This window comes from Panthera onca, chromosome A1 (genome assembly GCF_046562875.1).
Source record: "Panthera onca isolate mPanOnc1 chromosome A1, mPanOnc1 haplotype 2, whole genome shotgun sequence".
Lineage (NCBI taxonomy): Eukaryota > Metazoa > Chordata > Mammalia > Carnivora > Felidae > Panthera > Panthera onca.
Window position 1 is genome coordinate 59,909,959 of NC_138339.1, and position 27,311 is coordinate 59,937,269.

General features: G+C 37.8%; 1 protein-coding gene across 6 annotated transcripts; it reads left to right on the forward strand.

Annotated features, from left to right (window-relative positions):
* Window positions 1–1,149: 1,149 nt before the first annotated feature.
* SPDL1 (spindle apparatus coiled-coil protein 1) lies at window positions 1,150–27,311 on the forward strand. Of its 6 annotated transcripts, XM_060634998.3 has the most exons (12): window positions 1,204–1,372; window positions 12,002–12,183; window positions 14,279–14,455; window positions 16,738–16,932; window positions 17,496–17,645; window positions 17,745–17,843; window positions 17,922–18,032; window positions 20,213–20,353; window positions 20,784–20,887; window positions 21,524–21,711; window positions 23,847–24,189; window positions 26,795–27,311. In XM_060634998.3, exons 2-12 carry the CDS (start codon window positions 12,025–12,027, stop codon window positions 26,940–26,942), a joined length of 1,815 nt encoding a protein of 604 aa, XP_060490981.1. In that variant the 5' UTR covers window positions 1,204–1,372; window positions 12,002–12,024; the 3' UTR covers window positions 26,943–27,311. The 6 variants fall into 6 exon arrangements, with proteins under 6 accessions (XP_060490979.1, XP_060490981.1, XP_060490975.1 ...); XM_060634996.3 differs by lacking the exons at window positions 1,204–1,372; window positions 26,795–27,311 and adding an exon at window positions 1,150–1,197 and having other exon boundaries at window positions 23,847–24,549; XM_060634992.3 differs by lacking the exon at window positions 26,795–27,311 and having other exon boundaries at window positions 23,847–24,549.

A 27,311-nucleotide genomic window follows, 5' to 3' on the forward strand; every position in this document is an offset into this window, starting at 1 on the left:
CACCCTAAGACCTAAAGCCAGACTCAATAAGACTGATCACCTCTGCCATAATACAAGAGAAATGAGGACTAAGCAATAAATTTTGAAAGACAGAACTCACTGGTGACATTGAGAACAGCCATTTTTACTGGACTTGTGGGGACCCAAACCTTAAGTGGGAAAAAAATGTAAGAATAAAAGGTAAGATAATGAAGATAGTCAATATCAATTTTTTTCCCAGGAATTTTGTGATCAAGGGAAGCAAATAGCTGGCTGGAGTCAAGGAAGATTAGAATTATTTTTTGAGATGTAAGTCCTTACAGCATGCTTATTTGCTGCTAAGATCCACCAGGGAAGAAAAACACTGATGATGAAAAAGAGAGGAGCTATGGCCAAGGGCTCAAGTAGGCAAGAAAGATGATCTCAAAGCACATGACCTTTAGAACAATTACTAGGACTCAGAATTGCTCAGTATATTCTGGCTATTGTTAGTTCTGATTGCTTAAATTTTTGAATTATGAATAGACATCACGCTTACAAAACATAAATTCGTTAAACACGTACGCAAGAGCTTGGCCTCTAGCAGCAGACTGCATTAGTTCAAATTCTAGCTCTTCCATTTGACCAATATACCTTTCTTCTTGGGGCTGTTTTCTTTAGAGAAAAGAGAGGGTACTACCTACTTCCTAAGGCTGTTTGTGGACTTAACTGATATAATCCGCATAGAATTTAACACTGTACTGACAAATGTCAATGCCATTATAATGATACCTGTCATCCTGTTCTATAACAGTAACTGTGCTTCTGTCCTTTGATGAGTTTAGGCACTGTCACACTGATTCAGACTCCTGGAACCCTGGGGAGATAAGTGAGGGCATGGCCCTCGGAGCGCAAGCCGGCCAGTCTGCGGTAGGAAGCAGGAGGCTTCTGCACACCACAGATTTTCCCACTGTCTCGCCTTTTAGTGACACTGTCTCTCCCGAAGGTAATGGCGAATAAACAAACAATATGGCAATTCAAAGTGGACGCCGGAAGACACGCAGAAGAACAACTCTGAGTAAAGCCGATCAGCTAAAGAACTACGTCTGCGCCTGCGCAAAGCCCCAGTCTGGCCACGTGCATGTGCGCAGTCGCAGTAGGCGGAGCGGGGCGCTCAATTGGAGGTTCCTGCCACTTTTTCCTTAACGCGCGGCTTGAGGGGAACATCTCGCGATACCTGTGAGTTCTCGCGGGAACAGCATTCAAAAAGCCCTGGCGCTTACCTGAGAACTAGCTGAATGAATGTGTAGACGACTCTGGTCGTGAAGTGGGGTTGCCATCGCGAACCTGGGCGCCGTGAGCCCTCGTCTCGAGCGGCTGGCTGCAGCAGCGGGGGAAAAGGGTGAGGAGAGAGGTAGGGGCAAGGGTCCTGGAGGGAGGTGCGTGTGGAGAGGAGCTGTGGGAGCGGCAAAGGGGAGTGCTCTCTGGGGAGTGGGGGAAAGCAGGGCCTAGGGAAACTTGGGGTCCGGGTCACGGCGGAGGCCTTTAGCAGGAACAACTTCTTCAGCGGAACCCGGAGTTCTTCTCAACCAGGTTCCGAGCCGGTCTCAATCTTCCGTTGGGCCGGGTGGCCACCTCCGGGTGTTCTGCCTCTGTACGGAAGACGGGGTCGCTCGCCTGGGCCTCCGGGTGATAACAAACACCGGGTCCGCTCGGTCCAGTACGGTTGCCGCTAGCCAGTAGTGGCAGTCTAATTGAGAAGTGCTGTAAAATGGAAGATGCAGGCTGAATTTCGAAGACTACACAAAAGGAGGAATGGCCCGTTGATAATTTTTATAAAGATTACATGTTGAAATGATAGTGTTTTTGGATGTATTGGGCTGAATAAAATATTACTAACATGAATTTCACCGTATTTACTTTTTTTAACCTGGCTCCTAGAAAATTAAAAATCGCAGATGTAGCTCGCATTCTATTTCCGTTGGACAGCGCAGCCGCAGACAGCTGCGTGTCAGGTTGTAATTGCTTTTCATCCCTTAGCTGGTGTAATATTCTCAAAAGCCCTGTTAGGTCGATATTGCTGTCTTTACTTTATGGGTGAGCAAAGAAGACCTTAAACTGTCCAAGTTCATGCTGCCAGTGAGTTGTGGAAGTGGAATAAGAGCTAAGGCAGCCCGAATCCCTGAGCTCCCTGCCTCCTGAATGCTTTGTTATGTTTCTGAGAGGTTAAAATGTGGTTAGGAGCACCAGGCTTCGGAGCTGGACCCTCGTTCCCATCTCAGCCACTTACTGATTACCCCGGCCAAGTTACTAAGCCTTTCTGTGTCTCCGTTTGCACATGTGTGAATGGGGGAAATACCTTATACTTCACGGAGTTGTTGAGAGAATTAGATACCATATGCAAAGCACCAAGTACGATGTCTGGCACCTGTTAGCTGTAGTTATTCAACCCTGGCTACCTCTTTGCAGATTTATAGGTTAACTCTTATTCATCCATCAGACCTTTGCCGGAAAGTTACTTCCTCAGCGAAATCTTTCTTGCCCATACTTAACCCTGCTCTGTCCCCACCCCACTTCCCAATTGAGGACAGCACCTCCATGTTACAGCCTGATACATCTCTCCCTCTTGCACTTACCACACTTATAAATCTTTACAGTTCATTTATTTGATTTAATGCCTTTCCACTAACAGACTGTTACATTCAAGAAGGCAGGGATATTGTCTAGTTTTGGGGTCATCATTGTGTCCTCAGTAATAGCATAGTATCTGACACACAGTAAGAATTCTAGCAAGTCTTTGAATGAATGAGAGCTAGTTTTTTGGCTTCCTTGACATTGTTGGCCAGGATGTCTTGGGGCTAGTTCCCCCCCCCTCCTTTTTTTTTTTGTAAATGTCGATTATAATATTTAACTTAGGTCCGTTAAATGAGATAATTCATTTGAAGCACTCTGCCTGGCAAATAGTAGATCCTCACAGAGTATATGTTATTACTAACAATGCAATAATTAGTGCCTAGCCCCATCGCCAGGCTTTGGAAAGGTCTTTTATTTTTAAAGTTTGTTTATTTTGTGTGAGAGAGAGAGGGAGTGTCTGCAAGTGAGCAGGGGAAGGGTATAGGGGGGTTGAGAATCCCAAGCAGGTCCCAAGCTGACAGCACATGGAGCTGTCAAACCCATGAAGCATGAGACCATGACCTGAGCTGAAATCAAGAATCAGACACTCAACCGACTGAGCCATCCAGGCACCCATGGAAAGGTCCTCTATTTTAGAGCAGTAACTGCCAGCCCTGGATAACGTAGGATACCTTTTATTTCCCTCTGTCTTCTAAAATCATATGTCTCCCATTTCATCTTCATTCTTAATGACCTTGCTTCCTGATTCACTGATAAATTGGAGCAGTTAGAAGAGCACTTATGCAGACTTCCACCACTAATCTACCTACTTATCAATGTCTGTACCCATATACTTTGCTTTCCCTTACTTTAGATGAAATATTCATGCTCCTTTCTGAAATCAGTCCCTGTACATTAGACCTCATTGTCTTTTCATCTCTTTAGCAGTTTGCCATGACCTCTCTAGCATCAGTTTTTCTTTTCTCCTGAATCTATCCCATGACGTATACACATGCTGTTATTTTTTCTTAATTTTTTTTTTTTGTTTTTAAAAGACAAACCTATTCCCCTTTCAGCTACTGCCCTGTTTATCTAGTAGTCTCCTTTGCAGCAAAACTACTTGTTTTCCTATTTTCCCACCACTCTCTCCACCCATTTCAGTTGGCTTCCAGGATAACACATGCTCTTGGTTTTCCTCCTACCTCATTGGTCATGCCTAAGTACACTTTACTTCTTCTTTCCACCTCTTAATGCCTCAAACCTTGGTCCTCTTCTTTTTAATTATGCTTGTACTCTGGAGATACCAAGGCTCAAGGATTTATGTTAATAACTCCTAGGTTTATATTACCAGCCCAGATCCTTCTACTAGTATAGCCAACTGGTTACTTGACATATATGATGTCCAAAAGATAAGCCCCTGATTTTTTTTTTAAGTTTATTTATTTTGAGAGAGGGAGGGAGAGAGAGAGAGAGACACTCCTAAGCAGGCTCTGTCACACAGAGCCCGATGAAAGGCTCGAACTCACAAACTGTGAGATCATGACGCTTAACCAGCTGCACCACCCAGACACCCCAAGCCCCCGATTTTTTTTTTTTTTAAACAATTTTTGCTCACAATTTTTGTGGCTTCAACTGATGGCAAATCTGCTCTACTTGTTGCTCAGGCCAGCCTTGGAGATATTTTTGACTTTTCTCTTTTTTATATACCCCACATTTAATTGTTAGAAAATCATGTTGGGTTTATGTCCAAGCTTCATGCAGAATTTGACCATTTCTCCGTACTCCTTATATAACCACTCTCATGTGAGCAATCATCTCACTTGGTCTTTCACTTGCTCCCCTCCAAACTATTCAACATAGCAGCCAAAATGATCCTTTTAAATGTATCAGATCTCTACTCCAGACTTTGTAATGAATCTCAATTTCACCCATAGTAGAAGCCAAAGTCCTCACAATAGCCCAATTAGCCTATTCTCTCCTCTGATCTAAATTCATTCTTGTTCATTCCTTGGGTTTCCTTCCACTTTAATGCTACCCTTCTACCTCTATTCCTTTATCTTTCTGGAAAAAGGTACATGGCTAATTCTCTTACCTTCTGCAAGGCTTTGCTCCTAAGTCCCTTGAGGGCTTTTCCCCCAATGCTTATTTTAGATTTCATCCTACTTACAATACTCCTACCTCTTCTAAGTTCCCTTATCCTGTTCTTTTTTTAATTTTATTTCCACTTTAATGCATTTAATTATTATACTACTTTTGCTTATCTCCTTCCACTGGAAGTTAAGTTTCTTTTTTTTTTTTTTTTTTTTCATTTATATGTATTTCTTTTATTAAGTTAAACCATATAAAGTTGGTATATTTATTTATTTATTTATTTTTTTAATATATGAAATTTACTGTCAAATTGGTTTCCATACAACACCCAGTGCTCATCCCAAAAGGTGCCCTCCTCAATACCCATCACCCACCCTGCCCTCCCTCCCACCCCCCATCAACCCTCAGTTTGTTCTCAGTTTTTAACAGTCTCTAATGCTTTGGCTCTCTCCCACTCTAACCTCTTTTTTTTTTTTTTTTTTTTTTTTTTTTTTCCTTCCCCTCCCCCATGGGTTTCTGTTATGTTTCTCAGGATCCACATAAGAGTGAAACCATATGGTATCTGTCTTTCTCTGTATGGCTTATTTCACTTAGCATCACACTCTCCAGTTCCATCCATGTTGCTACAAAAGGCCATATTTCATTTTTTCTCATTGCCACGTAGTATTCCATTGTGTATATAAACCACAATTTCTTTATCCATTCATCAGTTGATGGACATTTAGGCTCTTTCCATAATTTGGCTATTGTTGAGAGTGCCGCTATAAGCATTGGGGTACAGGTGCCCCTATGCATCAGTACTCCTGTATCCCTTGGATAAATTCCTAGCAGTGCTATTGCTGGGTCATAGGGTAGGTCTATTTTTAATTTTCTGAGGAACCTCCACACTGCTTTCCAGAGCGGCTGCACCAATTTGCATTCCCACCAACAGTGCAAGAGGGTTCCTGTTTCTCCACATCCTCTCCAGCATCTATAGTCTCCTGATTTCTTCATTTTGGCCACTCTGACTGGCGTGAGGTGGTATCTGAGTGTGGTTTTGATTTGTATTTCCCTGATAAGGAGCGACGTTGAACATCTTTTCATGTGCCTGTTGGCCATCCGGATGTCTTCTTTAGAGAAGTGTCTATTCATGTTTTCTGCCCATTTCTTCACTGGGTTATTTGTTTTTCGGGTGTGGAGTTTGATGAGCTCTTTATAGATTTTGGATACTAGCCCTTTGTCCGATGTGTCATTTGCAAATATCTTTTCCCATTCCGTTGGTTGCCTTTTAGTTTTGTTGGTTGTTTCCTTTGCTGTGCAGAAGCTTTTTATCTTCATAAGGTCCCAGTAATTCACTTTTGCTTTTAATTCCCTTGCCTTTGGGGATGTGCCGAGTAAGAGATTGCTACGGCTGAGGTCAGAGAGGTCTTTTCCTGCTTTCTCCTCTAAGGTTTTGATGGTTTCCTGTCTCACATTCAGGTCCTTTATCCATTTTGAGTTTATTTTTGTGAATGGTGTGAGAAAGTGGTCTAGTTTCAACCTTCTGCATGTTGCTGTCCAGTTCTCCCAGCACCATTTGTTAAAGAGACTGTCTTTTTTCCATTGGATGTTCTTTCCTGCTTTGTCAAAGATGAGTTGGCCATACGTTTGTGGGTCTAGTTCTGGGGTTTCTATTCTATTCCATTGGTCTATGTGTCTGTTTTTATGCCAATACCATGCTGTCTTGATGATGACAGCTTTGTAGTAGAGGCTAAAGTCTGGGATTGTGATGCCTCCTGCTTTGGTCTTCTTCTTCAAAATTACTTTGGCTATTCGGGGCCTTTTGTGGTTCCATATGAATTTTAGGATTGCTTGTTCTAGTTTCGAGAAGAATGCTGGTGCAATTTTGATTGGGATTGCATTGAATGTGTAGATAGCTTTGGGTAGTATTGACATTTTGACAATATTTATTCTTCCAATCCATGAGCAGGGAATGTCTTTCCATTTCTTTATATCTTCTTCAATTACCTGCATAAGCTTTCTATAGTTTTCAGCATACAGATCTTTTACATCTTTGGTTAGATTTATTCCTAGGTATTTTATGCTTCTTGGTGCAATTGTGAATGGGATCAGTTTCTTCATTTGTCTTTCTGTTGCTTCATTGTTAGTATATAAGAATGCAACTGATTTCTGCACGTTGATTTTGTATCCTGCAACTTTGCTGAATTCATGTATCAGTTCTAGCAGACTTTTGGTGGAGTCTATCGGATTTTCCATGTATAATATCATGTCATCTGCAAAAAGCGAAAGCTTGACTTCATCTTTGCCAATTTTGATGCCTTTGATTTCCTTTTGTTGTCTGATTGCTGATGCTAGAACTTCCAGCACTATATTAAACAGCAGCGGTGACAGTGGGCATCCCTGTCGTGTTCCTGATCTCAGGGAAAAAGCTCTCAGTTTTTCCCCGTTGAGGATGATGTTAGCTGTGGGCTTTTCATAAATGGCCTTTATGATCTTTAAGTATGTTCCTTCTATCCCGACTTTCTCAAGGGTTTTTATTAAGAAAGGGTGCTGGATTTTGTCAAAGGCCTTTTCTGCATCGATTGACAGGATCATATGGTTCTTCTCTTTTTTTTTGTTAATGTGATGTATCACGTTGATCGATTTGCGAATGTTGAACCAGCCCTGCATCCCAGGAATGAATCCCACTTGATCATGGTGAATAATTCTTTTTATATGCTGTTGAATTCGATTTGCTAGTATCTTATTAAGAATTTTTGCATCCATATTCATCAGGGATATTGGCCTGTAGTTCTCTTTTTTTACTGGGTCTCTGTCTGGTTTAGGAATCAAAGTAATACTGGCTTCATAGAATGAGTCTGGAAGTTTTCCTTCCCTTTCTATTTCTTGGAATAGCTTGAGAAGGATAGGTATTATCTCTGCTTTAAATGTCTGGTAGAACTCCCCTGGGAAGCCATCTGGTCCTGGACTCTTATTTGTTGGGAGATTTTTGATAACCGATTCAATTTCTTCGCTGGTTATGGGTCTGTTCAAGCTTTCTATTTCCTCCTGATTGAGTTTTGGAAGAGTGTGGGTGTTTAGAAATTTGTCCATTTCTTCCAGGTTGTCCAATTTGCTGGCATATAATTTTTCATAGTATTCCCTGATAATTGTTTGTATCTCTGAGGGATTGGTTGTAATCATTCCATTTTCATTCATGATTTTATCTATTTGGGTCATCTCCCTTTTCTTTTTGAGAAGCCTGGCTAGAGGTTTGTCAATTTTGTTTATTTTTTCAAAAAACCAACTCTTGGTTTCGTTGATCTGCTCTACAGTTTTTTTAGATTCTATATTGTTTATTTCTGCTCTGATCTTTATTATTTCTCTTCTTCTGCTGGGTTTAGGCTGCCTTTGCTGTTCTGCTTCTATTTCCTTTAGGTGTGCTGTTAGATTTTGTATTTGGGATTTTTCTTGTTTCTTGAGATAGGCCTGGATTGCAATGTATTTTCCTCTCAGGACTGCCTTCGCTGCATCCCAAAGCGTTTGGATTGTTGTATTTTCATTTTCGTTTGTTTCCATATATGTTTTAATTTCTTCTCTAATTGCCTGGTTGACCCACTCATTCGTTAGTAGGGTGTTCTTTAACCTCCATGCTTTTGGAGGTTTTCCAGACTTTTTCCTGTGGTTGATTTCAAGCTTCATAGCATTGTGGTCTGAAAGTATGCATGGTATAATTTCAATTCTTGTAAACTTATGAAGGGCTGTTTTGTGACCCAGTATATGATCTATCTTGGAGAATGTTCCATGTGCACTCGAGAAGAAAGTATATTCTGTTGCTTTGGGATGCAGAGTTCTAAATATATCTGTCAAGTCCATCTGATCCAATGTATCATTCAGGGCCCTTGTTTCTTTATTGACTGTGTGTCTAGATGATCTATCCATTTCTGTAAGTGGGGTGTTAAAGTCCCCTGCAATGACCACATTCTTATCAATAAGGTTGCTTATGTTTATGAGTAATTGTTTTATATATCTGGGGGCTCGGGTATTTGGCGCATAGACATTTATAATAGTTAGCTCTTCCTGGTGGATAGACCCTGTGATTATTATATAATGCCCTTCTTCATCTCTTGTTACGGCCTTTAATTTAAAGTCTAGTTTGTCTGATATAAGTATGGCTACTCCAGCTTTCTTTTGGCTTCCAGGAGCATGATAAATAGTTCTCCATCCCCTCACTCTCAATCTAAAGGTGTCCTCAGATCTAAAATGAGTCTCTTGTAGACAGCAAATAGATGGGTCTTGTTTTTTTATCCATTCTGATACCCTATGTCTTTTGGTTGGCGCATTTAATCCATTTACATTCAGTGTTATTATAGAAAGATATGGGTTTAGAGTCATTGTGATGTCTGTATGTTTTATGCTTGTAGTGATGTCTCTGGTACTTTGTCTCACAGGATCCCCCTTAGGATCTCTTGTAGGGCTGGTTTCGTGGTGACAAATTCCTTCAGTTTTTGTTTGTTTGGGAAGACCTTTATCTCTCCTTCTATTCTAAATGACAGACTTGCTGGATAAAGGATTCTCGGCTGCATATTTTTTCTGTTTAGCACACTGTAGATATCGTGCCAAGCCTTTCTGGCCTGCCAAGTTTCAAAGGAGAGATCAGTCACGAGTCTTATAGGTCTCCCTTTATATGTGAGGGCACGTTTATCCCTTGCTGCTTTCAGAATTTTCTCTTTATCCTTGTATTTTGCCAGTTTCACTATGATATGTCGTGCAGAAGATCGATTCAAGTTACGTCTGAAGGGAGTTCTCTGTGCCTCTTGGATTTCAATGCCTTTTTCCTTCCCCAGTTCAGGGAAGTTCTCAGCTATAATTTGTTCAAGTACCCCTTCAGCACCCTTCCCTCTCTCTTCCTCCTCTGGGATACCAATTATGCGTATATTATTTTTTTTTAGTGTATCACTTAGTTCTCTAATTTTCCCCTCATACTCCTGGATTTTTTTATCTCTCTTTCTTTCAGCTTCCTCTTTCTCCATAACTTTATCTTCTAGTTCACCTATTCTCTCCTCTGCCTCTTCAAGCCGAGCCATCGTGGATTCCATTTTGTTTTGCAATTCGTTTAAAGCGTTTTTCAACTCCTCGTGACTGTTCCTTAGTCCCTCGATCTTTGTGGCAAGAGATTCTCTGCTGTCCTGTATACTGTTTTCAAGCCCAGCGATTAATTTTATGACTATTATTCTAAATTCACTTTCTGTTATATTATTTAAATCCTTTTTGATCAGTTCATTAGCTGTTGTTATTTCCTGGAGATTCTTCTGAGGGGAATTCTTCCGTTTGGTCATTTTGGAGAGTCCCTGGCGTGGTGAGGACCTGCAGTGCACTTCCCCTGTGCTGTGGTGTATAACTGGAGTTAGTGGGCGGGGCCGCAGTCCGACCCGATGTCTGCCCCCAGCCCACTGCTGGGGCCACAGTCAGACTGGTGTGTGCCTTCTCTTCCCCTCTCCTAGGGGCGGGATTCACTGTGGGGTGGCGTGTCCCGTCTGGGCTACTTGCACACTGCCAGGCTTGTGTTGCTGGGGATCTGGCGTATTAGCTGGGGTGGGTAGGCAAGGTGCACGGGGGCTGGAGGGGCAGGCTTAGCTCGCTTCTCCTTAGGTGATCCACTTCAGGAGGGGCCCTGTGGCAGCGGGAGGGAGTCAGATCCGCTGCCGGAGGTTTGGCTCCGCAGAAGCACAGAGTTGGGTGTTTGCGCGGAGCGAGCAAGTTCCCTGGCAGGAACTGGTTCCCTTTGGGATTTTGGCTGGGGGATGGGCGGGGGAGATGGCGCTGGCGCCTTTGTTCCCCGCCAAGCTGAGCTCTGCCGTCCGGGGGCTCAGCAGCTCTCCCTCCCTTTGTCCTCCAGCCTTCCCGCTTTCCGAGCAGAGCTGTTAACTTATGACCTCCCAGACGCTAAGTCGCGCTTGCTGTCGGAACACAGTCTGTCCGGCCCCTCCGCTTTTGCCAGCCAGACTCGGGGGCTCTGCTTGGCCGGCGAGCCGCCCCTCCGCCCCGGCTCCCTCCCGCCAGTCCGTGGAGCGCGCACCGCCTCGCCGCCCTTCCTACCCTCTTCCGTGGGCCTCTAGTCTGCGCTTGACTCCGGAGACTCCCTTCTGCTAATCCTCTGGCGGTTTTCTGGGTTCTTTAGGCAGGTGTAGGTGGAATCTAAGTGATCGGCAGGACGCGCTGTGAGCCCCGCGTCCTCCTACGCCGCCATCTTCCGGAACCCCCCTGGAAGTTAAGTTTCATGAAAGAAGAGTGCTTTTTCTTTTGGTCCATTTGGATGCTGATGGATCTGAAATGCCCAGAATGGAGCTCAGCACACAGGCTTTAAGAAATATTGTTGGGGGCGCCTCAGTGGCTCAGTTGGTTAAGTGTTCAACCTCGGCTCAGGTCATGATCTCACGGTTTGTGAGTTCAAGCTCCATGTTGGGCTCTGTGCTGACAGCTCAGAGCTTGGAGCCCGATTTGGATTCTGTGTCTCCCTCTCTCTGTGCCCCTCCCCTGCTCATACTCTGTCTCTGTCTCTCTCTCAAAAATAAAACATTAAAAAAATATATTTGGTGAATGAATGACTACATTGACTGGAGAGTGGGGAAACACCTTATTAAAATCCTGTTGCTCTTTGAATGCAAAGCTGAGTTTAAATCTGGTCTGAGAGACTGGGACCAATTTGGAAAGGATCATGAGTAAGGTCCAGTTACAGTGGAATGTTTCTATACACAATGTTTCAGTCATTGATTAGAAATCTAGAATGAGAAATGTTCTTTAGTTACTCTGAACGTGATTCTGTTTTGCATGTCTTCTTATGAATAACTAGGAAAATACTAGGAGCCTGTTGTCAATAAAGCATATTTAATGTGTTCAAGAAGTTAACACTGTTTCAAAAAATTGTGGGCCTGAGAGTCTTTGCCTTACAAACCTTATTCAAAGCTGCCTTCTTACATTTTAAGTTAGCAGTCATGTTACTATAAAGTTTCTTGATTTCTTTCATTGTTCTCTTAACTTGATTACCTGTTTAGTGATGTATGAGACCCATCCAACCTTAGTATTTAAGAAGCTTAGCACACAACTGAACAGTTCCCTGCATTTCTTAGAAACAAGTGTGTTCAGGTTTTGTTTTTGTTTTCCTCTGTGATTTGGTCTCAAATCAGGTAATGGAATTAACAGACCTTTCTTTTAGAACAAGTGAATTTGACCATTTAAAAGTCAGGAATAATATCTTTGATGCTATGTTTTTCTGTATGTCAGTAGTATTAGGGGAAAAGATATATCTATTTTTTTAATTATTGTTATTGTGTGGAGTATTTTGTTTAAGCTTAAGTACTTACACTTCCTCTGTTTACAGTAGACCAGAAGCAAAAAAAAATCATGGAGGCAGATATCATTGCAGATCTTCGATGCAAGCTCAAAGAGGTTGAAGAAGAGCGACTAAAAGCTGCACAATATGGTTTACAACTAGTAGAGAGCCAAAATGAGTTGCAGAATCAGTTGGATAAATGTCGTAATGAAATGATGACCATGACTGAGGTAGGACCCTGGACTCCTCTGTTTATAAGGGTGTGCTTAGTTATTGAAGATTTGTATTGTCTAGAAATTATTAATATTAGTTTGATTCCTTTTTGAAGATTTTAGTTCTAGTTCCTACTCACCCCCATCTCTAATAAAAGGAACTGAAGTAAATGAATTCCTAATATTCTTTCTGACCCTGTGTGTTCTGAATTTGGAAAGTTATTGTTCTCATACTGGATTTTAGATTTTATTTTGTCTGCAGTCTTCCTTGGTGACCTCACTTGTTTCATAGCTTTAGATAATACCTAAATGTCCTATGACACTATACCAGGTCCTTACTTTACCCTTAAAGTCTAGATTTGTATATTCCATTGCCTACTAATAGGCATCTCAAATGTAACAAACAGAATCATTGATTCTCTGCCTGCTAACAAAACATTCTCTTGCAATTTAGCTTACTTAGTAAACGTAAATAATTTAAGCCAAATTTCTAGGAGTTTTATTCAATATCTTTGTGTCCTTTATTTCTCATGTTTAATCCATTAGGAAGATCTAAGAACTTGACCATCCATCTATGTTACTGACCATTCTGATCCAGACCACCATCATCTGTCCCCTAGACTACTGTAGCCTTTTAACCAGGTTGCCTGCTTCCCTCATTGCCTTTCATACCATTCATTCTTCACACAGCAGCCAACTGGCCATTGAAAGAGAATCAAAAGATCATGTTACAGCCCTGCTAAAATCACTCCTATGGGGGCACCTGGGTGGCTCAGTTGGTTGAGCATCTGACTCTTGATTTCGGCTCAGGTCATGATCTCATGGTTTGTGGGATCAAGTGATCAAGTCCTGCGTTGGGCTCTGCACTGACAGTGTGTCATGGAGCCTGTTTGGGATTCTCTCTCTCCCTCCATCTCTGCCCCTGCTCCTGTGTGCACTCTCTCTCAAAAATAAACATTAAACACACACACGTGCCCACCTATGACTTCCGATTATATTTACAACAAAATCTAAACTCCTTACTGGGGTTTGCAGATTTGTATGTGATCTGACTCATGGCAACTACTTTACTCATCTTTAACTACTTTTGACCTCATCTTTAACTATTTTTCCTTGTTCTTAGCTATACTAATCCTGCCTTACAGGCTTTACATGAGCTGTTGCCTTCATCTGCATTGCTCATTCCCTGTCCCAACCCTTGGATTGAGTCCTCAACCTTTACATTTCTGTTTAATGTTACCTCAGCTTGAGAGACCTTCCCTGACTGTTTTGTAAAGTTGCCATCATTCACTGATCCAGCTAATTAAATCAGATTATAAGCTCCATGAGAGAAGGAATTTTGTTTGTCTTGTTCACTGCTGTATCTGTAGTGTCTGGCACACATTTATTGAAAGAATGAATTAATCTGTTTTCCGTTTTATGTAGTAAGTGCTCAGTAATATGGTTAAACTTTGATCTCAATATTTAAGTACAGCAAGTAAAAATAACTTGCTTATTTTTCTCTTATTTAATTTTCTCTTATTTTTAACAGCTTATTGAAGGAGTTTGAACTAATGCTTTTTTTAATCTTTAAACTTCCCTGTCAGAAGCAAAAGCCCTCTTAAATCCTCCTTTTATCTCTGCACTGTATTCATTTGAGAAGTCACTTGTGAACATTTCTCAGATGACTACATTCTGAAAGGTCTAATTTAGTATTTCATTTTTTACCTAGTCCACTATTTTATTTTCAGAGTCATAAGTAGAGCACATCATTATGAAACCAAGTAATTCTCACTAGGAAAGCTGAAGTGCTATAAAATGTTTTGTTTTGTTTTTATTTTTGTTTTTGTTTTCCCTAGCAGAGATTACTTGACATGTTGACATTCCATGAACACCTTTTTTTTCCTTAACAGGGAATAGAAGCAATTACCACATGAGTAGCATGGGTTGAAAGCCTCTGGGTTTTCTTAGGACTGATTAGCTACAAAGTTACTCCATATCTAACATGTGCTGGTTAGGTAGAAAGCAGCAAATAGGTGAAGTAGGAATGAAACAGTTCAAGGTGAGAAGTGCTTATATATGATGGCTTTAAGTTAGTTTTACGTAATTGGATTATAATTGAATCTGTTTTCAGAATTATGAACAAGAAAAATATACTCTTCAGAGAGAAGTTGAGCTTAAGAGTCGAATGTTAGAAAGTTTGAGCTCTGAATGTGAAGCTGTTAAACAACAACAGAAAACACATCTGGAGCAATTAAAAGAACAACTAAGCAGAAGCCACGGACAGGAAGTGAATGAACTAAAAACTAAGGTTTGGATTTCTATGTATGTCAAAACAAAAATATTTCATGCTTATGGAATTACCAATCTGTAAATGTTAGGTGATGATGATTTTCTTGATATTGTCTATTCATAATAGCTGAGATCAAGGGTTCCATCATAATGTTGGAAGTGGGAACACTGAGAAACAAGTTTACCTGAGGGACTTGTATTAATAACATTGTACTAATTGAATACAGTTATTTAATTTTATTAACTGGGTATTTGAATGGAGTTTTAGTTTACTAACCACCATGACCTTTTTTAAAGTGCATAGTATGGCAGTCCCCTTTTAGAAAGACTGGTCTCCTAGTTTTCACTGCAACTAGTGATATACTTTGTAATTCTACAGAAGAAACCAGTAGTTTATTTATTGTAAAATAACATACATTAGAATTGATACTTTCTAGTTTGTTTATTGAAGGTTAACTGATAACATATGATCTGCCTCCTACAACAACTCCTTAAGGAGGATACCATGATTGTCTCCATTTAACAGTTGAGAAAATCAATGTTTAAACAGAGTGAGTAAATTGGACAAAACCACAGAAATCAGTCGAGATTTGAACTGAAGCTGTCTGATTCTAAAGTCCATGTTGCTGTTCTTAGTCCAATGACATGTTATACTGGCTTCATTTCATGCATAAATACAAGTTGTCCATTCTTTTCTGGTACCCCCAACTATCCAGTGCCTTCAGGTTACTTCTAAGGAATCCAGACCTTTATCATGGCTCCTCTTTGTATAGAGTCCCTACTTCCCGGACCCCTCTCTACAAAACCTCTCCTGACTTTTTGCCTATTTTCTCAGAAAACTGTTTTCTAATTTTCATTGTTTCGTGTATCATCCTTTAAGATTTCTATGTATCTGTACCACCTATACTGTTAATTAATTTCTTTGACTCTCTTTTTATGTTTTATTATTTTAAGTAATGATGTCATTGAAATTATATATTTGAGCTGGTTATATTTTTTCCTAAAATGTTGTCAGAAAAACATGACTATCAAAATATGCTTTCATGGTAATAGTTAGAATCATCTTACATTCATTCAGGCAAACAGTAATCCACCTTGTCTGAAACTAATCTAAGTTGAGACACCAATGGCTGATAATGATGCATTCTTCTTCCCCCGCTCCTCGCCACGTTATTTTCATTTTAGCAGTGGCTTTCATTATGTAAACAAAAAAGAATAAAAGAGTAATGTAGGAAATACTCAGAGTCTGAGGCAAAGCCACCTATATAAGAGACGGCTTTTTGGTGGAGCAAAGACTAAATTAGTCAAAAAATATTTTCAGTCTTAATGGATGTTCTCAAGTCACTTGTGCCAAAATTTTCACATTTTATCTGAAATTTTTCACTTCTTTCTCACATATAATCCATCAACAAGTTATAAGAACCTGATCTATAAAACATCCATGTGTGCTGTTACCATTCTAGTCCAGATCACCATCATCTCTCCCCCAGACTACTATTGTAACCTTCTATCCAGGTAGCCTGCCTCCATCGTTGCTATTCATAACATTCACTCTTCACACAGTAGCCAAAATGGCCAAGTCCAGACTTACTTTGGTTACTAATATGGACTATTTGTATGTTTGTAAGACAGAGCCTATCACTATTATAAAAGATGCCTAGCCCTGGCCAAATAGGAAACCCTAATCGTCTCATCATGTAGTAAATTTGGGTCAGTCAGTCACTCCAACATAGATCATTCAGCTAAATTTTTTTTTTTTTTCACATTATGAAAATAGGAAAGGGAAAGTAAGTCAAAGGCTCTTATATTTTGAATAGAAAATATTAGGATATAATCTAAGAAAGTTGATACCCAATTGAAGATAATTCAATATAGATGATAATTGTAACCCTGGACATCAAGCAAAAGTTTTTTGTTGGTAACAGAAATTGTGTAGTGAATACTAGGCATTGTGTTATATGTTTTACCCACCTGATCTCAGTTGAGAGGCTAACAGTAACCCAGGAATGGTTGATACAATCATTTACCAGTTTTACATAGGAGGAATGAAATAGGCTAAATCTAGGCTTTACCTTAAAAATTCATCCTTCTGCTATAAGTTTGTTCCCTTTAAACTATATATTTTCAGTTTTCCAAGATTTAGAACTATATGAAAATGTAATTTGTTTTGTTCAGCTTGACTGTCTTCCAAAATAGTTATACTGCAGTTACCAGAATAATTTGTACTGCAACTGTATATTCTGATGACCTTCAATTACCTTTTGATTTTTTAAGATTTCAATTTTTTTTTTTTTACTTTAGTTAGAAAAACTAAAGGCAGAATTAGACGAAGCTAGGCTTAGTGAAAAGCAGCTGAAGCACAAAGTAGATCATCAGAAGGAACTCCTTTCATGTAAATCAGAGGAAATGAGAATAATGTCTGAGCGTGTACACGAAAGTATGTCTTCAGAGATGCTGGCTCTTCAAATTGAGCTGACTGAAATGGAAAGTATGAAGGTAATATTTATGGCATGTATGTTCTTAGAGTTTTTTTTTTTTCTTGCATATTTTTGTTACATGTTTTTGTTATAATTTTAAGGCTGAAATACTTTTTGGCTTAATTTTGATGTAACTAATTAAAAAATATTTTAGAGAGTTTTTAGGTGGATTACTTCATGCATAGTAAAGCTTTAAATTATGTGATTATGTAAAGCAGACTACCTTCCGATTAATGAAACCTCTGGAAGAATTTAGAGTCGTTAACTGATCCTAGTTTGTGTCTAAAAACCCTATATAAATGTTGGTTTCATGGAAATTGATATGCATATGAATGTAGGTTTTTTTTTTTTATTGTAGGCTGAGGTTAATTAAAAATTAAAGTCTTGACTTCATAGGAGAGAAAGATACCTTTTCATTTTGTTCCCTGCTGAAAAATATAATTTTATTATTTTATGATGCACCTTACAACCTTTGACTAGTTCTTTAGTTTTAGTTTTGAACCACGGCTGATAAACTGAGCAGCTGCTAAATGAAAGATTTAATTGAGGAGAATTTCCTCTTTTTCAATTCCTGTTGAATAGACTACCCTCAAAGAAGAAGTGAATGAATTACAGTATAGACAAGAACAACTAGAACTTCTTAGTACTAATTTAATGCGCCAGGTAGACCGTCTTAAAGAAGAAAAAGAGGAGCGAGAGAAAGAAGCAGTTTCTTACTATAATGCCTTAGAGGTACTGTGATTACGGTAACATTATTTTTTCCAATTTATAATAAGTTGTTTCCCTGCTAACTTAACCCCTATCAGCTAAATTGTTTTCTTTTAAATTTAGAAAGCTCGTGTAGCAAATCAAGATCTTCAGGTGCAATTAGACCAGGCCCTCCAGCAAGCCTTGGACCCCAGTAGTAAAGGCAACTCTTTGTTTGCAGAGGTACTTAACAAATACTCCATTGATTAAATTGGCATTTCACTTAATACAAGAATAATTACACATGTTAATATTTTCTAGGTGGAAGATCGAAGGGCAGCAATGGAACGTCAGTTCATCAGTATGAAAGTCAAGTATCAGTCACTAAAGAAGCAAAATGCATTTAATAGAGAACAGATGCAGAGAATGAAGGTATCGAGTTATCATCATTGGAGGCTTGTTAAACCTATTTTGTATCCATATTACATGCACAAATATATCAAAGAAAGCATCTTTTCATTCAAAGAATGTACTTAGTTATTTCTAGAACTCTATGATTTTAGAAAAAAATATTTTTTTATTTTTTTTAATTGAAATTTTTTTTAATTTTTTTTTTTTTTTTACATTTATTTATTTTTGAGAAACAGAGAAACAGAGCACACGTGGGGAGGGGCAGAGAGAGAAGGAGAATCCAAAGCAGGCTCTAGGCTCTGAGCTGTTAGCACAGAGCCCAATGCGGGGCTAGAACTCACGAACCGTGAGATCATGACCTGAGCCAAAGTTGGACACTCTACCAACTGAGCCACCCAGGCACCCCCAAAAATCTACATTTTAAAATTGACTAAAAGATCTATTGTATTTTATTTAAAAAATTAATTCCTTAGTAAATATTTAGTAGTAATACAGTTAGCATCCATTGATTTTTTTTTTTTTTTAATGGTTGCTCAATAACTTTGCCAGAAATGTATAAATGTTTGTGTAGTAGGGAAAAGAACTTGAAAAGTTTTTATTTCCTGCTGTTGTCCTGGCATCTCTTAGCACAGCCCTAAGGTTCCTACTTCAATGGAAGCTAGCTCTCTCACCATTCTTCAGTTCTCCTGCAAAGGCTTATTAAAGAGTGGGATTTAGATTTCCTTTTCTTGCAGTTCCTCAAGTCAAGCATGTTTTGATTTAAGGAGTTTTTGGTCATTTTAGTCAAACAGGCAGTAACAGAAAAACATGTGGAAGTTATAAAGATTGTAGTATTGTACCCAGCTTTTAGAATCCTGATCCTTAAACTGTTTTGCTTAACTGGTAACTGGAAGTCTCGAAGGGCTTCCTGCCTTTTATTTAGGATGGTGAGGTTTACAAAGAAATATGAAAAGTCATAATTAAACTTTGGTGTTAGATGAACTTGGGATTGAATCCTAGTTCTGTCCATTGTTAGCTATGTGACTTTAGACAAGTATTTTTACTTTTCAGGACATCAGTCACCTCATCTATGAAGTAGATATGATAGAACCTGCCTCTTAAATTGTCCTGGAATTAAATAAAAGTATAGTAAAATGCTTACATGGTGCTTGGCGTAGAAGGAAGTACTGACTTAATAAAGATCTGTGGTTTTTAAGGATTTTGATTGTGCTGCCTGGTTTACTGAGGCTCTCCCCAATCCAGGAATGACACTTTTTGTAAATTTTCTCACATTTGCTTTTTGTTTTCTTTCCATATTTGTTGGGTTACTATTAATCTCCCAGTGTTCCCATGATATTGGGACAACAAGTAGCATTCTGAATCTTCTTAGGCTAAATGTGTCTAGACTCTAGTCTGAAGTGGAACAAAATATGGGTCCTTAAAAATGTTAGAAGTCATCTTTCTGCCTTTGTGACCATAACTGCAACGTAATATCATTGTTTGCTTTCCTCAAACTATATTTAAACTAACTGATACTTTTTAGAACTTCAAAATTTTCTGAAGGCAGAAAGGAATGGTAATTTTAGATTCTAGTTAATTTCCTTTCAGCTGGTATGCAACTCCAGGTTTAGGTGGAGTCATAATTAGGTGCTGCTCTTAAATAAATTTCTTTATATTTGTATTGAAGATTCCCTCAGTGTCCTTAGATGACTTTTACCTTTGCTTTCTATCCTTTTCATTTGTGAATCTCACCTTTATAAATATAAGTAGCTTCATAATTTCTCCCACTTAATACTATTGAGGTTAATCAAAATTTTAGAAAAACCCCAGCAGACCCTTAATGACAGTGGATGTGATGAATAAAGTATAACATTATAGCATTTGAGCAGGTTTATTTACTGGTTAAGTGATGCTTCTGGATCATAGCCATTCATTTCAATATTATGTTTCACAGAAGTACAAATAATTATTATCAGATATTACTCCTAAGTATTCAGATAAGTACTCAGAGTTATATCTATAACTAAACTTATTGATATAAATATTTTCAAATTATTAGATTATTAAATTAGACATAGCTAGTTTTGTTTCCAAACTGAATTCAGGGGGTAATATAGTACAAAATATGCATTATACCAAAAATGTTATTGTTAGAATTTTCCTCTCCCCAACTCAGATCTGTGGGGGGTGGGGGTGGAATTGTAATTTTTTTTTTTCCCCAGTTACAAATTGCGACATTGCTACAAATGAAAGGATCTCAAACTGAGTTTGAGCAACAGGAGCGGCTGCTTGCCATGTTGGAGCAGAAGAACGGTGAAATTAAACACCTCTTAGGTGAAATCAGAAACCTGGAGAAATTTAAGGTATGTGTAACCCCTTCAATAGTGCAGCCAGATTTGGTTTGAATATCTTACATCAGTTGACCCTTGAGTAACACAGGGGTTAGGGATGCCCACCCCTGTGCTGTCAAAACTCTGCATAATTTTTGACTCCCCCAAAACTGTATTAGTAGCTTACTGTTTATTGGAAGCCTTACTGATGACATAAACAGTTGATTGACACATGTTTAGTATGTTATATGTATAATACACCATATTCTTACAATAAAGTAAGTTGGAGAAAATAAAGTGTTATTAAATTATAAGGAAGAAAAAATAACATTTACAGTACTCTACTGTGAAAAATTCACATATGAGTGGACCTATACCACTCAAACCTGTGTTATTCAAAGGACAACTGTATTAACCTAATATGCTATTCATTTTGAGTAATAAGAATTGTTGTTTTCTTTAGAGTTTATATGAAAGTACGGAATCTAGGCAGTCCGTCAACTCTGACACTCCAGAAGATAACACTTACTATACAGATTTACTTCAGATAAAGCTTGACAACTTAAAGTAAGTGTTGGGTGGTTAGAAAGATGGACACACTCTTGACTTGCTTATAATAAGTAGTATTAGTGACTACAAATTTTTGTTTTCACATTGCCAAAAGAAATTCCGGAAAAGCAACAAAAATATATTGGTGGCAGATGAGATATATTGAAGATATAATTAGTGCTGGTTATTGAAGAAAAAATATTTTCAATGAATAATTAAAGATTTTGATTTCTTTGAGTTTAGTTTTTTAGACCGGTAAGTGAAAAGAACTTTAATACGGAAAATGTACTTATACTCTAAATTTTTCAAGATTAATATCACCTAATTTAAAACTTGAAAGTTATTTGTACGTGCATTACTGCGGAAATAATATTTTGCCCCTTTGTCCATTTCCTTTGAAGAATGCATGACTTTTTTTTGTTTGAAAATGCTATTGTTAAAGCTTATTTTGTTTATTGTTTCTTTCTTATCTAAAACCCCCCAAAAATGTATTTTTGTCTAAGAGTTCAAGTATATAGTAAAAGATCTTGCAGTAACAGTATACCTTGTGTGTGTGTGTGTGTGTGTGTGTGTGTGTGTGTGTGTGTATAAAACATGTATGTATATTGTGTGTTATTTTAATATTCCTTGATTCTCCTTTTTGTATTTATATAGCAAAGAAAATGAAAGCACTAAAGGTGAATTGTCCATACAGCGAATGAAAGCATTATTTGAGAGCCAACGGGCTTTGGATATTGAAAGAAAACTTTTTGCAAATGAAAGATGCCTCCAGCTCTCCCAAAGTGAAAATATGAAACTGAGAGCTAAATTAGATGAGTTAAAACTGAAGTATGAACCTGAAGGTATGCATGTCTCATTTATGTTGTCTTTTAAATTATGAGACACCCTGAGAAATCATATCAAGTTTTTTTCTTACTACAGCTTTATGCAAATCCCATTACAAACTAATTTATGTTTATGTATCTGTATCTAATAAAACAGATTTACTCCTACAAAAGATGTAGGAAAATTCTAAGAAAACTGGATACTGGGTATGTATGAATATGATAGGTATTCTGTTGGATATCTGTATATTAGAGCCTTGATAAGGTTTGAAAACCTTAGAGATTTTTCCATTTAAGATTGTGGACACCTTACATAATACCAAAGAGTTTGATTTTGTTGAGGCAACTGATGCTTGGGCTCTGTATTAGTTAATACCATTTATAGAAAACCTAAAAATGGAGACTTAAAAAAGATAGGTATTAATTCTTCCCCTTACAAAAGTCTGGAAGAGACATTCCAGAACTGGTCAGAGTGTCAGGATCTAGGCTTCATTTGCATTGTTCATCAGTATAATCCTTGAGTAGAATTGAGCCACATGACTCCCCTACAAGAAAAGCTGAGAAAGGCAATCTTGATTCTCAGGGGTCATATTCCCAACTACATCTTGGGATTTTTTTTTTTTTTCTAAGTGTAATAGACATATAATATTTTATTAGTTTCAGGGGTATATCATAATGATTCAATATTTATACATAATAAAATGATACCCCCCCATGATAAGTCACCATGCAAAGTTATTACAATATTATTGAGTATATTCTTGGGGGATCTATTATTGAGGAAGACTAGTGGGACAGATATTAGAGGACAACTAGCAAGTCTGATCACTGAGGTAGAAAATAGCCTTAATATATAGGCTTTGCATCTCACATACTAAAAAAGAGTAGTTTTACTGTCTGTTTGTAAATTAAAAAATAAGAGGCCAAAAATAAAACAAAGCCTAATAACGTGATGGTTCTTAAAGCAAAAAAAAAGTGTTGTTACATGTTTAGGTTATAGATTTTCAGCCAGTTTTTGCTCCTATGCTGTTCACATACCTAAGACTGTCATTATTGTTCATGACTCATGTCATTCTCAATAGTAATGGGGAGGTTGTCAGTAATAGTAAGCTTTTTTATAGTTTAAAAAGGCTGCTCTTCTCATCCTTTTTCTCTTTGCTGATTCTAATAGGCTTTCCTACTTAAAAATTACACATGAATTTCAAAGGTCTGCTGAACTGAACACTGCAAACAGAGGAAAGTGTCGTGAATCTAGTTGATTCAGGGAGAATCTAGCTGATGCAAGAGAAAGGGAAGATAATGATATAAAAAGAACAGTGTAGATAGAGCAGGGACACCAACCCCATGTCCACCCATGGTTTCTCCCACCTTCACTAACAATTTTGATTTTGAAAATGAAAAACACATTGGTAAGAGGATAGGAAAAAGATAAAACAATTTAGTGACTGTAAGTAGGCCTGCGAAGGGGGTGGAATGATGTTATGTTAGGCAGTGGGGGTAGAAGGCTATTGCTGTAGTCTGCAGTGAGATGTACTATGGTTTGAACTTGGGAGGTATCCACAGTAGAAGTACTCAGATTTTGAACATACTTTGTGGGTGGGGCTAATAAGCACAAATTGCCATAGAGAATTTGACTTGTTCTTTGCATGTAGTCATTACAACACACAATATTGAGTGGAGTAAGTGTTTTTAATCCCCATTTTACAGACAAAGAAAATAAAGTTCAAGAGGTTAAGTACTTCCTCCAGGTCACCCAGCTACAGAGTACTACTATGAGGATTTGTATCTGGATTCCTTGACTCTTAGCCACTGCATCCTTCCTCACCTCCATGCTGAAGTCTTATAAAGCCCTGTGTAACTTTTATCACAATATCAGAAGAGAACATATAAGTGTTACTTCTGAGAGCCAAATCTTTTGAGTTCCCAAGGAAAATTTATAGCCAGATAACCTTTAAAAGATATAGTTAGTGAAGTCTATGAAAAAGAAAGGATAAAAGACAGAAACAATATATTTCAATAAAGAGATAAGTGGGTTTTAAAAGAATGAAGAAAAGGAAAGGAAAAACCAATATAACTAGTTCTATCTTTTTATGTTTATGGTGTCTTTGTTTTGACTTATTGACTGAATATACTTTTAATGTTTTTATCCTCAGAGAAAATTGAAGTGCCTGTGGCCAAAAAGAGGCGTGAGGTCCTGCCTGTGGATATAACCACCCCTCACAGTGTGTGTGCCAAAAGTGCAGTAGAGGAAGAAGTTTGTAGATTACCACCTCAGAAAGAGGAGGCACAGTGCTGTCCCAGCAATTCAGAAAATAACAACTTGCAGATAGAAAAGACAGTTTCTGTAAATACACCAGAAGTCATTCTGTCTCCTCATAAGAGTCTGCCCATGGATACTCAGCCAAGGAAGGAAAAGAAGTGTGTAAAACTTATAGGAGTTTCAGCAGACTCTGAAGTCTTAAGTGAAAGAAGTGGAAACACCCCGAATTCTCCCAGGTCAGTGGCCTGTTTTCCTCAGGGCAACCAGCAGACCTCTCCATCTCTTCTCTATCGCTGCATGAACTGTGCTATCTGTTTCTTTATCTATTTTCTTAGTATTGCATGTAGTATAATTCCCCAATTTCATCTGCCTACCTTCAACTTTTTTAAAACTTTAAGAAAAACTAAAATGATTACAAAGGGAAAGGACTCCTGAATAAGGGAATTATTTTCGAGAGTTACACTTTGCTATTTCAAGAAACAGAAATACCACAGTCTAGTACATCTCTGAATGTTTTGTTGGTTTCAAGAAATGTATAGTTGGTTATTTTTCCCCTAGTTCAAGAGTGACCATGAAAGAAAAATTAACTTACGTCCTAAAAGGGCTTTCTAGTAGTCTAAGAAATTTCAGCCTTCTAGAAACTGTTAGGTGAAATTTTTTTATGGCTTTTGAAATTGTTTATCCTAAGTCTACAAGAAACAGCTTTGATTTTGACATTTTTAAATATCAAAGGTAATTCATTTTCATTTTTATATCAAAACTTCAAAGCCTCTAGTTTCTACATGTTTGAGTTTGTGACTCAAAGAGGAAGTGTCAAACATGTGTCTATAGGAATTAACATTTTAAGGGCCTTATCTTTAAAACAAATTAAAATAATAGAGATTGGGAGGTAAGAGAAAGTGAGTGAAAGGAAAAGGTAGGTAACAGTGACTGAAGCTAGGATAGAATAAGATACAAGCTCAGGGCAAGTGTAGCAGGACCAAGAGTAGGGAAAAAAGGAATGAGAATGGAGAAGGTAATAAAAAGATGATGAAGGATGTCTGTATGCAATGGAATGATAGATGCATTTAAAATGAGTATCTTTAGACATTTTAAAAATTAAGCATATTGATGTGAAAACAGGTTGGATTGTCTACTTATTAAAAGGAGATCTTTAAGGTGCTACTAGGGCTACATGAGTCTTTGATGGGAAGGTACAGAATAAGACATGTTACTAGTGTGTATTTGAGTTAAGATAGTAAGACATAGCCCACCTTTGTAAAAGGGCTGTTTTGTATGTTTTGCCTGATTTTTTTAGTAAGTCTTCAGTGCTACTGAAGGTACTGTACAGTGAAAGCACCTCAACAATGTGAGCAGCTATTATTATTAAGAGAAGGACTGTTGACCCCTGAGCAACATGGGTTTGAACTGTGCAGGTCCACTTCCATGCGAATTTTTTTTTTCATATATATATATATATATATATATATATATATATATATACCATACATTATTGTAAATGTGTTTTTCTTATGATTTTCTTAACATTTTCATTTCTGTAGATTTACTTTAAGAATGCAGCATTTGATACATATATAAAATATGTGTTAATCACTTGTTTATGTTATGGGTAAGGCTTCCAATCAACAATAGGCTATCAGTAGTTAAGTTTGGGGGGAGTCAGAGGTTATATGAGGATTTTTGACTGCAGGGGTCAGCATTGTTCACAGGTCATCTGTAATTTATTACTCCATTCCTTGAATTTTTATATAGTAACATTATAAGTCTCATAAGGTAAAAGCCTAATATTCTCAAAGAAAAAGTAACTTCAAATAAATTATAAGTCACACACACACACACACACACACACACACACACACACACAGAGTTCCAAGTAGTTTTGAAATGAAGTCAGTAGGTTATGTTTGTATATATGTGATTCATTGTGTAAGTGTGCTTGACCATTGTATATTTCTGGAGGTGCAGTTCCAGAATTAATCAGTGCAGACCTTGCTACCTGTGTTGTCTTCATTTCTTTTTCTGCTCTTTTTTGCTTGATAAAAATTACTTAAGCAAATGTATTTAGCTACTTGTTTGACTCAAATTAAGTAGCACGTTGGAATTTTGTCTGGCTACTGAAACAAAAACAAATAAAATACCACAAAACGTTTGTTTTTGTGTATGTGTGAGTCCATCTGCTAACTCAATATGTTTCCAGCCTTTTGCTCGTTGCATGATTAACTTAGACACACAATACTATGATAATATTACAATAGTAAATATGGGTTTACTGGGGACTTCACTATTGCATGCTTTATAAATTTAACTGATAATCTTGCTATTAAATCTTTATAAACCTCTTAAAATATATCTTCACTGTTTTTTCATAAATGATTATTCTGCTAGTTAAAATTCAATTTAAGTTTTGTGTTTCTTTTATGAGACAAATTGCCATGTGTTCATGCACTTCAGTATTCCATGTTATTTTTATCTTGTGTTTTCCTTTTGTAGGTCATGTTAACATTAAAGTTGTGCTCTAGCATTTAAATTTTTTTGTTAGGTGTGCTTATAGTAGACATCCCATTATATTTTAATTCTTAAATTTAGGCTTTGCCATGACTTTTATCGGCGTTAAAAATATTTCTTTGGACATTTAAAATATTAAGTCTGTTGACGTAAAAAGTCTCTTTTAGAGAGGCAGTTACTTAGTTTTCTTAATGGTATTGGAGTCACCTATAATTTTTCCTCGTATACATACAAACAATTATGTCTCATTAGAGGCCCATTATATGAGAAGATTGTTTCTTCTGTAATTTTTCTTAACCATATTTGAATTCAGAGTGGATGCTTTAATGCCTGTAGGTTAGCTGCTGAATCAAGGCTTCAAACAGAAGTTAAAGAAAGGAAAGAAACTGCAAGCAAATTGGAAAAGGAAACTTGTAAGAAATCACATCCTATTGTATACGTGTCCTCCAAATCAACTCCAGAGACCCAGTGCCCTCAGCAGTAAGGACTTTTCTTTAATGAGAGTAAGGTACCACTTGCCCGAAAGGTTGATTTGGAGCTTTGTTAAGATTGTCTTTATCAGAAGTATACAACCTTGTAGGTTATTTCTTTCTACCTGTTGTGCCAAGACCTGGCATTTTCATGTTCCTCTGACCAAATGTTTAAAATTTGGTTGTGATTCTAAGCAGGAGAGTTCCTTAAATGATGACTCTTCATGGAACTTCTATTAATGACAGTAAATAAACTAATAACTGAAGGAAAGTGTTATTATAAATTATTTGTTGCATTGTATATGGATTTTTTAAGTGTCATTAACACATACCTTCTAAGTCACATATTTGGAAAGAACACAAATCATTAACGATTACATTTT

Coding starts and splice junctions, on each gene's coding strand:
- SPDL1 (XM_060634996.3), top strand. CDS start 12,025: ATGGAGGCAGATATCATTGCAGATCTTCGATGCAAGCTCAAAGAGGTT. Junction 12,184..14,278: donor AAATGATGACCATGACTGAG/GTAGGACCCTGG, acceptor ATCTGTTTTCAG/AATTATGAACAAGAAAAATA. Junction 14,456..16,737: donor TGAATGAACTAAAAACTAAG/GTTTGGATTTCT, acceptor TTTTTACTTTAG/TTAGAAAAACTAAAGGCAGA.